The following is an 11,468-nucleotide window of genomic DNA, read 5'->3' as shown; positions in this document are numbered from 1 at the left end:
ACATTTTGCACTGTAAGTCATCATCAGTAAAGTCACCTTCAAAACGCATTAACCTGATTCTTCATAGAGACTTTATAGTGCATGTTATAGCTTTTCCCAATACATCCAATATGTATGTAACTTTTCTTAATTTTCGTGTGTATTGTGTAGCTTAGAGACACACGGGACACCATGCCGAACCACGATCACGATTGCGTTGCTGCCACCTCGTGGACAGAAAGCAGAATCGAAAGAAGTTCCATGGGATCATTAATGACCACATTTTTTAAATGGTGTGAGAGCAGGATAACACATGATGATGACAGTATATGGAGAATAAATGTACTTTGAACACATGATTAAAATGGACATAAATTAAAATGGATTAAAATTTTTCAGAGTGATGTCCAACATGGAGGGCCATATCCGCAGGTGAAACACTTTTTTATTGTATATAATTGTATATAATATGTGACCCTGGATCACAGAAGTCTTAAGTAGCACTGTAACATTTAAGGTAAAAAATCAAAAATATATCGTATGGGTCAAAATTATAGGTTTTTCTTTTATTTCAAAAATTATTAGGATATTAGGCAAAGACCATGTTTCATTAAGATATTTTGTAAATTTCCTATCCTAAATATATAAAAACTTTATTTTTGTGAGCGGATGGCCTGCTACAGTGTCTCTGACTAACAACTTCACAGGCCATTTTCTCAATATTTAGATTTTTTCACACTCTCAGATTCCAGAGATTTTAACGGTTGTATTTCAGCCATTAATTGTCATATCATAACAACACATACATTGGTAGAAATCTATATTTTTCATCTTTCAGATTATGTGAAAATCTCAATTTCGAGAAATTGACCCATAAAACTGGTTTTGTTGTCCAGGGTCACATATAAGATTTGATATGTCTAAAAGTGACATTTCACCAGTTGTTGGTGTCCCACAGATGGATATTCACATGTAAAAAGCTCAAGCCTCTTTTTGATCAAGATTGACTTTATTTTATAATGCATTATAACACTACACAAGGTGCGGTCAACTGTTAGAAAAAGGTAAATCATAATATATTTCTTTAAATCCCTGATTACTTTCATTCCTGTTAAAACAATGTGATTAAGAATCTAATAATGATCACTTCTTCACACTCTCTTATTTAACTGATTATTCTGCTGCTAACATTTAAAACTAAATAAGGAAATAATTTTGCCACAACTCATGCACGGCGCGATGTATATGTGGAATATGTGGTTTTACTTGTAAGCGACATACATTTTCATTCCCTTGTTGCCCTCGTTTAAATTTTTCTCCACAACAAAAATGCCATTTTTCTGATACACCATCCAGGTCTTAGAGTTAATCAGAAGAGCCATGGATTGCATCTTTTCTTCACATCCTTCGTTGGAGTACCACAGGTAGACATCATCACCCTGTGTGCCTTTATTGAGATTAAGAGCAATCTTTTTAAACCCTTTTTCCTGAAGGTTCACCTGCTCCGGGAAGGTGTTAGATACTTCAAGAGCCGAGAGAGCTTTGCTTTTATCGGAAGACCGGCGATACCAGAGGCAAATGAAGTTTCCACCAGCACGCCTATTGACATTTTCATCAATGCGTGTGAAGCCATCGATAAAATGTTGCTTATCAGATGCGTTGTCAATAGTTGCCGCAACATCACAGATGTAGGTTGGCGTTGCTCTCTTCACCCACAGGTAGATGAAGCAACCTCCTGCGTTACGGTTCAGGTCGCACCCCAGCCTTTCCCATCCGTCTCTCAGAAGAGCAGGTTCTTCATTTTCATTTTTGGTGACCTGTAGGTTGACAATGGGGATGTCATATTGAGTGCTGCCACAGAAGTACCACAGGAAAATGTGATCTCCAGGAACTCCTGCGTTCAGATCCCTGTTGACCAGGTCGTATCCGGCGTCAGACAGACCCTTTTTCATGTTATCATTGAAGGAAAGCTGGATCCTTGTCACTGGCTTTACGCCACAGTCTCTCTTGTACCAAAGAAAGACACGGTTTTTCGGATGGACACCTTCATTAAGGTCAGCGTTAAGGAGCTCATAGCCTTGAGCTCCAAAGATTTCCTCCTCATCCACATTGGTGGAGACATTGAGCTTTGTGATTGGCTGTAAATCGGACATTTTGGTTTGAGGTTCAGAAAGTGCTGTTTAGTTCTGTGGAGGTAACATATAAGTCGCTTATTGTTCAAGATAAATAAATAAGCTCTGCAGTTATATATGTTAGCCCTAAAATAATTTGGACACTTATGACACACTATTACAAATCTGCTTGTCAACCAAGTATAAAATATCAAACCAGGTGTTATCTCCAAACAAATCATCAACCCTTTCTCAGAACTAAATTTTTATCAACTTAACTTTCAGATTTTATTATATAATTCAATTTTACTGTTTTTTTTTCCAAACATAAAGCCTGATCCGACATTTAAAATATTTTAAACAAGTGCAATTTCTGAAATGCACAGTATACATATAAAAAAAATTATATATATATATACATATACACATTACATTAAATATTAAGTGGATGTTGTACTAATAAGAAATGAAGGTTTTACCAGATTAAATCATTATGGCTTTACCTGAATATTCTGTACTTGACTTACTGTGTGAGTTGATCTGATGACATCTGTAATGGTATGAGCTTCTCCGTTCTCTCTTATAGGGGATGTGGTCGGAGCGTTATCCAATCATATTTAAACAGATAATTACAAAAGAAAAATTCCAATGTCTCCACATCAGGTGTCATGTTAGGTGACCACAAACTGTGTTTTTACTGTTATGTAATGAATATGGGGTGAAAAGGTCTAAACTGAAAATTTTTTAAAAAGCACGTGATATGAAGAAGCTTTCGATTTAATGGAAAAAGATTTCAAACGGTACACAAAATAAAACTTGACAACTGTACTAAACCTACTGTTTGTTCTCATCTTAGTGTATGTTGACTTTTATCTTTCAGGATATTAAAAGATCGGACATGTTATACTGATTAGACCATTGTGTCTTGCATATGTGAACTAACAGTAAGTGCTCACACAGTCAATGGTCTTCTATGGGAATCAGGCTCTAGTTTTACTTCAATAATTAAATGATGGCTTAATAGCATTTACATTTAATTTTCATTTCTTCTAAAAAAAATACGTAGCAAATTAGACAGATGCTTTTCTCCAAAGCCACTAAAAGTTATTTTTACATGTATTTATTCAGCCCATTCGCACCAATTGCTTATAAATAACACGCGCTGTGCATTATCCTATAATACAGACGCCAAAATGCGATTTATTAAATTACATTCAACTTTATTGTCATTTTGCAGGTAGTTTCAATTAAATGAAGTTAGCATCTATCCATAATAGCAATATTTTAAATATATAGCCTATTTGGTTCTTTAAAATTATCATTTTTGTTTAATTCTGTGAACTTGTAACAAAATTTCTCCACAAAACTATATTGTTTTTTATCGTTTCATTGTTTTTTGCATTTTATGGCAAAAACTTGCAATTTCAAAAACTGGTCAAAATAACAAAAAAATATAGAAGATTTTAAATACTGCAAAGAAAGCAAACAAACACAAATTTTACATATGTATTTTAGGCACCGTTCAAGATTGTGAAAGAATAAGCCTAGACTTGTATGTGTGTTACCAATAGCATTCTCTCAGTTACATATGACTTTGTCACTTCTCAGTTTTTTTTGTTGATATGAGTTCAATACAAGAAACAATGTATGGCCAGTGGGCACAGCAGTGAAACAATTTGCATATATGAAGAGGCTGAAGACATGGTATAGTCATTAAAACATATGATAGAGACAAAGGCTTGATTACAGAAAAAACAGAGCTTCATTGTATGTGAGATCTGTATTTGAGGTCCCACGGATCCATCCCATGAACTTTCCACTGTTCTATAACACATGATGCAGAAATGAAACAGCAAGATGTGTTAAGTATCAACCAGTAAACTATATTAAACAGAAACAAAAGGTCAGCAAGAAGGAAACTGTGGAACATGAGCCTGATCTCCTAAAAAACCACTGAAATGCTGAGCCCAGCATGTTTCAGGTCTCTAAAGTAGTATCACAAAAAAATCCCATGCAGATATTTACCAAAACATTTAACTTGTAGGCTTTTTAAGCCAACGGGTCCCCTTAAGAATTGTTTGTCTTATCAGATATTTGGTTAAAATTTCTTGAGAATTTCCACTTAACACAACATAAATTACACATAGCAGTGTCCAACATGGCTTTACTATTTAAACATGACTTGATCCATGCATTGATTACTGAAGATTATTAAAGATTCTGCAAGATTATATTTAAAAGCAGTTTATTGATCTTTATAGATGGGATTTATGTTAGAGGACGGGAAATGATCTGACACAGATTATTCTACACATAATGTAATTAATATCAAAACACATGCACTACTAGCCAACACGGTATATTTACAAAATAAAAACTTACTTGTTAAGATTACTAGTGAAACATGTTGAAATGTTATACATAGTTTTATGAACTATTTAAACTCACATGATAAAAATGGGAAGTCAAAACAGTAAAAAGTGATTTTAAGGTGATTAACACGTTATAACAGTTCATTCAAATTAATTGACTAAATTATGTGTCCATAAAAAATAAAAATCACGAATATTTTATCTTAACTAATTCATTTAGACCTATGTTCTCAAACGTTTTCATTTGTGTGGGGTGGGGTGCATCGCTTTTGCTTCTTATTTCTCAAAGACTTCTCCTGAGAAACAACTGAAAGAAATCTCACAAATGTCTCCATTTCAGAAAAGATCTCAACAATATCACACACTAAGCTCATTTGTCTGCAAGTAAAAGTTGATATTATTGAATTTTGAACTCCAATATATCTCAGATTGACCTAAATCCAAAGCTTTTAAATGATAAAATCTGTATTCATTTTACAGCTGTATTTTACCAATTGTCTCATTGGTTTCTGTTTTTATTTCTCCAAAGCAATTTAACGAAAAAACAACTGAAACTAAATGAATACTTATACGGGTGATTTCCCAGACACATATTCTAACATGTTATTGGTGAGATTTTGGTGAGTTGTGGCTTTACAGACAAATTTGAGATTGATGTAATTATTCTTCATGCAAGAAATAAAAGCAAAACTTTTTATCAACATTCCTCATGTTTTATCACAAAATATTCCCCACATCTCAAGAAATCAAAAGACATCATTCCAAGGTTCTTTCACTGTTTAACAAAATTGTAGACTATGAATGGATGGAGTAAAAATGATCAAATACTCCTCCATTATCTTGAACAATTATTGTCTGTGTCACTCGCTTGAAACTACATGTGGTTCTGTTGCTTATTTGTTCTTTCATAACTCATCTGTTGACAAGACGATTTCATGGTTATAAGTGGTCTAGTTTTAAAGGAAGTTTATTAAACTTAAAATATTTGTATACCAAGTTGTCATTTTTATATTGTTGCACTTTTATATTGGCGAATTGTTGAAATGATTACCTAATTGTTCTATTGATGTATTGTCACAGTTATGAACAAACTTTTATATTGGTACTCGTGCATTTATGATCTAATTTTCTATGGGTCCATTACTGTTTAAAAACAAGTTATTATTTTTCTGAAAAACACTCAACTTGAGGCTAATTATTTGATTTTCGTGATCTTACTGGTACTTTTATGGTTTTTACATAAATGTCCACAATATGTAAGTGTATCTTAAATCGGTACTAGGCCTTTGTTTAATCAGGACATTTAAGTAGTTTTACCATACATGCCTTACTAAAAATATTACTTTTGTGCATTTTAGACAACACAAAAGCAACTAGGTCTTTTAAGATATGGCAGTGCAAGTTGTTTTTGGTTTGGACAGCTCTAGCATTTATTTTAGTCTAGGACTAGTCTAATCCCTGTCCGGGATACCGCCCCATAATGAAACCTAGAGAATTTCACCAAATTTTCGGAGCTATAAAAGAGTCAACTATAAACAATTAACAAAGTTGAAAGATTGTACATCGCATAACAGAGGATATTGAGGATAGTTGGATTTCACTTCATATTTTACATTTACAACCACGTGCTATGTGTCGAAACACTCTTCTGACCGGCCCTGGGAAGAAACTTGAGGTACTCTATGTGACGTTCGTCATCTTCCTGGTTGTACCTCACATAGTAAACTAAATAGGATATAACCATAGCAAACCACCCAAACATGGTTACCAGCATAACCACGTCAGTGGTTTTCCTAAGCGCCCCACAAAAGTCAACATCAGTCGCTATCAGAATAAAGGGCACACCTTGAGCCCCCAACTCTTCTGGCTCAGAACTGTTACACATGACCTCAGAGAGGGAGGATGGATCCAGGAGCAATTGTGGCATAGTCAGCTGCAGACGGCAGTCACACAGCCAGGGGTTATGGGAAAGATTTGTCTGGGCTCGGATGTCTCCAAGCACATTCGGGTCCAGTGTCTCCAGCTGGTTGTAGGAAAGGTCTAAGCTAACCAACGAGTCTGCCAGACCTCGGAAGGCTCCGGGCTCCAGGTGGTTTAGCCTATTGTGGGAAATATCTAGCTTGCACAGCAGGGGGAGGTCTAGAAAGGAATCAGTTGGTATGGTAACCAGCAGATTGTTGTTCAGGTAAAGATGCTGTGTGTTGTTGGGAAGGCCATGCGGCAATGTTATCAATTGCATGTTGCTGCAACGGACCAACAGCCCACCGTTAACACTCTCAAAGCAGAAACAGCTTTCTGGGCATCCGTGTTCCGCTTGCTGAGACTCGGAGATATCCAAGGCATGGAGAGGAATAAAAGTCTTTGAAAGATGAAGCAAGAGAAAGACAGCTTGCAACATCATGACAGTTCTCTGACATTTCCACCCAGAGGAAGCTTATTCTACAGAGAGATCACACCAGCTCAAAGGTCTGAAAACAAACATGAAACGGAAAGAAAGGAAGCAATTACAACTGACACCCTGCTATCACAATGGCTGCTGATTGTGGAGTTATTTTGAGGATAAATGGGGCCTGTTAAGTTAATTACTATTGGACAAATGTTGGCTTTGTGGCAACATAGATTTCAGACAGAGATGTACAGAAACAAGTAAGAAATGTTAGAAAATGAAGGAAACATGTAAGACTAGTTAAAAACCTATTATTCATTAGTATTTATTCAATTTTAATTTTAATTTAAAGCGGACACGACTTAAACAAATAATAATGTTCATTTTACATGCAATGTACACAATTTAAGGTTAAAAAACACTGTGTTTTTCACATACCGTGCATGTTTGTATGTCCTCTTCGCCTCTCTGAAACATGCAGATTTTTTACAAAGCTCATCGCTCTGAAAAGCAAGTTGTGCTATGATTGGCCAGTTCACTAGTGCGTAGTGATTGGTCGAATACTGCAAGTGTGTGACGGAAATGTAACAACTCTTACCATATTTGGAACATCAATTCAATTGTACTGACAGGTACGCAAACCTTGCTCGCATATACATTTGGGCGGTCTTAGTCAAATCATACCATGAACTGACGTAGATTTGTGGGGGTGTGGTTACACGAGGCGTTTCAGGCAGGTCTGGGTGAGCATTCGCTTTTCGATGGAATGTATCTTTTGTTCTGACACTTTTCAGAACAATTCTCACAATTTTTGCAATTTTAAGTGTCTTATGCATGCATGGGCAACTAAGACACACCAAAGACACCGAAAAACACGTATGCACATCATATGACCCCTTTAATGTGACCTACACTTAAATATGCACTGTATGGATTAGACTACATTGAAATGTTAGCTATGGACTAATAACAACTAATAAAAATTATGAAATCACAGCGATAGCCCACTCACTATGTTAGGGTGCACAGTACACCCGACATACGGTATGAAATTGAAGCCGTTTGAATAGTAATATGTAACAAAGTGGTTTAGGAATTAAACCCAACAAACACTAGACATTACACATCTTATGACCAAACATAATTGTCTTTCACCACAGCCATCAGCTGCCACAGCGTAAGGTTGAGCAGTTATCCCTGTCTTTTTTTGTTAAAGGGATAGTTTACCAAAAAATAAAAATCTTAACGTCATCATTTACTCACCTTTGAGTTGTTCCAAATCTGTAAACATTTATTTGTTCTGATAAACACAGAGAAAGATATTTGGAAGAATGCTGATAACAAACAGTTCTTGGACATTATTGACTACCATCCTTTATCAGTTTTTGGACTGTTGAACACAAAAGAAGATATTTTGAAGAATGTAGGACGACAAACAATTCTGTGGCACTTTTGACTATTGTCATTTTTCCTACTACGCATTCTTCCAAAGGAAGGTCCAAATATATTTCCTTATGTTCAACCAAACAAAGACATTCACACAAGTTTGGAACATCTAGAGAGAGTAATTCATGACAGAATTTTCATTTTTGGGTGAATTATTCCTTTAACATAGACCTCAAAATGAACACGACTCTCTATTTGACATCTCTCGATACGAATGCTGTTGCAGTTTTTAATTTTCCACTGATAAGTCAACTGTCATTTGTCAGTTATAAATATTAAAATTTACGCAACTTACAGTCAAGCAGACGACCAAAGTAATGTCTGAAATCGTGTTCTCTGTATACAATGAAGAGCGTCGTACTTCTGTCAGCATTGCATTGATTTGCCTCCCAATTTCCCGCTGGTTGTTTTATTCTCTTTGTCAGACAACGTGGCGGATGTTTTGTCAACCTGTAATCCTGAATATTTTTATACCATTTGTGAAAACTAACTTAAAGCCGCATCCTCTCGAGTGCGGGTGATAGCAGCCAGATCGCACACACCCGATATAAGCTGAAGATGGCGCTGTGCTATTGGCTCTTTCTAGCATCTCCCATAATTGACAGGTGAGTAAAATCTTCATATGCTGTTAACTTTACGAGTCAAGATTTTTACAGTGTTTAATACATTTCAGAGAGTTATATTTTTAAATGTTGCCTACCATTGTCACAATATTAAAAAAAAACTATAACAACCATCACAGCCCTGCTGAAAATAAAACGTAGAAACCATCACAGAAATGGGAATGGTTTCCAAAAGAACATACAACCCAATAACTTTCATTAAAATCATTACAAAATTCCTTTGTGTGGTGTATTTAGGCCATTATTCCAGTAGGATTTAACATCCCACCATTAAACTTGTTTTATCAGCAGGGACACCAGTCAACATCATTAGGTTACATCAAATCTAATACAATTCACTAACCATTAAATAAATTAAATAACAGTTATCAACTATTGAGTTTTGGACAGGGTTCTGGGTTTTGTTCAGCAGAGTTTTGAGGAATGCCTCCAACATTTGTAGTCAATAAATAAAAACAAGTATTTTATACACTGTGATACAGTATCGTCTCCTTTATTTCTGTTCAAATGTGACTCACTCTGCTATGCACACTTAAGTCCAGATGTTAACACGGTTATCAGTATTTTAAAACATCAAAATACGTTAGGAGAAAACTGTCAGGAGAGTCAGTGGTGAGTTTGGCCTTCATCAACTCAACAAAGGTTTGCTAAAAATAGGTCCATATTGAATTTAAATCATGTCCGTACAGAAGTAATGCATTTTAGATCCAAGATTGGCAGTCGTGTTGAACCTTTCTCAGTAATAATACACAAACTTGTACTACGACTGGGCACTATTGGCACATCCTGCGTGCAGAGCAATCTTATGACCTCTTCCACTTGAGGATGTCATCAGAATCCGCCTCCATCCATGCTTTCACGTCACCAAGCGCGATCATCAATTGTGCCAGGTAGTATGTAATCATAATGATGTGTTTTTTGTATTCTAGATCAACGACGTTGAACTTTGTGAGTGCAATCGTAAGGTCAGACGCCATAAAGATCACACTACCCATAATGAGGAGTGACCGACGTGTACGAGTTGCCATCGTGGCCATGATGACGATGAGCAGGACGTAACCTCCAATAGCTGGAACGAGAATGTCGGCATCTGGATCGAGTCGGAGGAAGGGCACCAGGTAAACATATATTCCACCACCGATCGACCACAGCAGGAGGTTAAGGATCAGGACTGAGGAGGAGGAGGAGGAGGTTTTAGAATATCGAGAGGAGAGGAATGTGACGGCGTAAAGCATGTGGGCCAAAGCAAAACAGCCCATTCCTGTATAAGAGAACGAGAGACAAATAAACAGAGATCAGTTTAAGAAAATGAAAATGCCCTGGGAGACCTAAGATATGGACACAGGGAGAGTCTGTACCAGGGATAAATAATTGTGGCCAAATAAGGCAACAGTCTCCTCCCGCCGACAGCAGCAACCCTCCTGCCACGCCCAGGAGACTCCACCCTCCGTTATAGATGAAAACCAGAAGAGCCAGAGAGAGGACAGGGGCGGCCTTTATGCCAGCGGCCATCAAAGATGGGGCAGAATCTGGGATCCATAAGTAAAAATATATCGTGCAGGATGCAAAAAAGGGGAGGAGATACAGAAATACAACGCAGGTCTGAAAAAAGAAGAGAAAAGGAGAAGAGAATGAAAACAAAAGAATCAGTCACAAACATACTGCACTTAGTATTCAACAAAGCAGAATTTATACAGAAATAACGTGACAGTATTACAAAATACAAATGTGAATGTCTTTGTCATGAGGAACTTTATGTTTTATATGACTCGTAAGAGTTAAATCAGACGAGATGTGTGTATTGGTGTGTAAGACAAATCAATTGCATGAACATGCAGAGCGTGACTGTTTAATCTGATAAAAGAGCTGAGCGCAGGTGCATTTGTGCTCAGGTGTTTTTGTGTGTGCCTGTGATTACCGTGTTCCTGCGTTGTCTCCGATCATATTCACTTGTCTCCAGGATATCCATCTCTCTCTTCTGTCCTAAACACTTGAGATGTGGAGCCGGTATTCCACAATTAAGAGATCTGTAAAGTCTCTGTGAACTGTGAATCTGTGCCAGTGTGTTTCATTGGCTGTGGAAATATGGACTTTGGACCAATATGAGTGATGCGTTATCTGTCAGATTGTTCAGTCATAAACAAAGTACACCCCTCACTCTCTCTCCAATTTTTGGTGTCTGTCTCTCACTCATTCCTCACTCATATGAGCCCTGGTATGGCCTATTACCCTGTAGTGACATCATCATTAAGAGCAAAGGTTTGTTCAGGCAGATAAACATACTGTCCTTTATTAATGATAACATTCTCTCTCTTAATCATTCTTACTCTGCTTTTTAATTCTTACTATAGGCCTATGTGTCATTCATATGGTAGTTAATTTTCCATACAATAGTTGTTATTATTATTCAGGTTCTTTTGGGGTACTTTTTTCAGCTGTATAGCTGTGATAAAATGTATAAAAACTACAATCTCTACTCACAAGAGGGCGACACAAAACTACCAATTGAACAGCAAACAAGGTTTACTTTTTCATATCTAGGTTTAGACAG

At 36.6% G+C, this 11,468-nt stretch overlaps 3 protein-coding genes across 4 annotated transcripts; all 3 read right to left on the bottom strand.

The window, feature by feature from the left end:
* Positions 1-967: 967 nt before the first annotated feature.
* On the bottom strand, positions 968-2,662 carry si:dkey-30j10.5 (uncharacterized). 2 transcript variants are annotated; one of them, XM_056753379.1, is made up of 2 exons: positions 2,594-2,662; positions 968-2,165 (listed from the first exon to the last, which is right to left on the bottom strand). In XM_056753379.1, the coding sequence occupies exon 2, from the start codon at positions 2,130-2,132 to the stop codon at positions 1,242-1,244; it is 891 nt and encodes a 296-aa protein (XP_056609357.1). In that variant the 5' UTR covers positions 2,133-2,165; positions 2,594-2,662; the 3' UTR covers positions 968-1,241. The 2 variants fall into 2 exon arrangements, with proteins under 2 accessions (XP_056609357.1, XP_056609358.1); XM_056753380.1 differs by having other exon boundaries at positions 2,618-2,662.
* Positions 2,663-6,077: 3,415 nt separating this feature from the next.
* On the bottom strand, positions 6,078-6,860 carry lrrc3cb (leucine rich repeat containing 3Cb). Its single transcript, XM_056752234.1, has one exon. The coding sequence runs from the start codon at positions 6,858-6,860 to the stop codon at positions 6,078-6,080; it is 783 nt and encodes a 260-aa protein (XP_056608212.1).
* A 2,534-nt stretch (positions 6,861-9,394) lies between these two features.
* On the bottom strand, positions 9,395-11,054 carry tmem86b (transmembrane protein 86B). The gene is made up of 3 exons (XM_056752099.1): positions 10,836-11,054; positions 10,276-10,519; positions 9,395-10,178 (listed from the first exon to the last, which is right to left on the bottom strand). Exons 1-3 carry the CDS (start codon positions 10,884-10,886, stop codon positions 9,721-9,723), a joined length of 753 nt encoding a protein of 250 aa, XP_056608077.1. The 5' UTR covers positions 10,887-11,054; the 3' UTR covers positions 9,395-9,720.
* Positions 11,055-11,468: the final 414 nt, after the last annotated feature.

The sequence above is a fragment of the Triplophysa dalaica genome, chromosome 7 (assembly GCF_015846415.1).
Source record: "Triplophysa dalaica isolate WHDGS20190420 chromosome 7, ASM1584641v1, whole genome shotgun sequence".
Lineage (NCBI taxonomy): Eukaryota > Metazoa > Chordata > Actinopteri > Cypriniformes > Nemacheilidae > Triplophysa > Triplophysa dalaica.
Note: the sequence above shows the minus strand (reverse complement) of the source record. Positions and strands in the feature narration are given on the sequence as shown.

What these genes read in the sequence shown, in the direction of transcription:
- si:dkey-30j10.5 (XM_056753379.1), bottom strand. Translation starts at nt 2,132, where the DNA reads ATGTCCGATTTACAGCCAATCACAAAGCTCAATGTCTCCACCAATGTG.
- tmem86b (XM_056752099.1), bottom strand. Translation starts at nt 10,886, where the DNA reads ATGGATATCCTGGAGACAAGTGAATATGATCGGAGACAACGCAGGAAC. An exon ending in GGAGACAACGCAGGAACACG is followed by an intron (nt 10,520 to 10,835) that starts GTAATCACAGGC and finishes TTCTTTTTTCAG; the next exon opens with ACCTGCGTTGTATTTCTGTA. An exon ending in GCCACAATTATTTATCCCTG is followed by an intron (nt 10,179 to 10,275) that starts GTACAGACTCTC and finishes TCTCTTATACAG; the next exon opens with GAATGGGCTGTTTTGCTTTG.
- lrrc3cb (XM_056752234.1), bottom strand. Translation starts at nt 6,860, where the DNA reads ATGTTGCAAGCTGTCTTTCTCTTGCTTCATCTTTCAAAGACTTTTATT.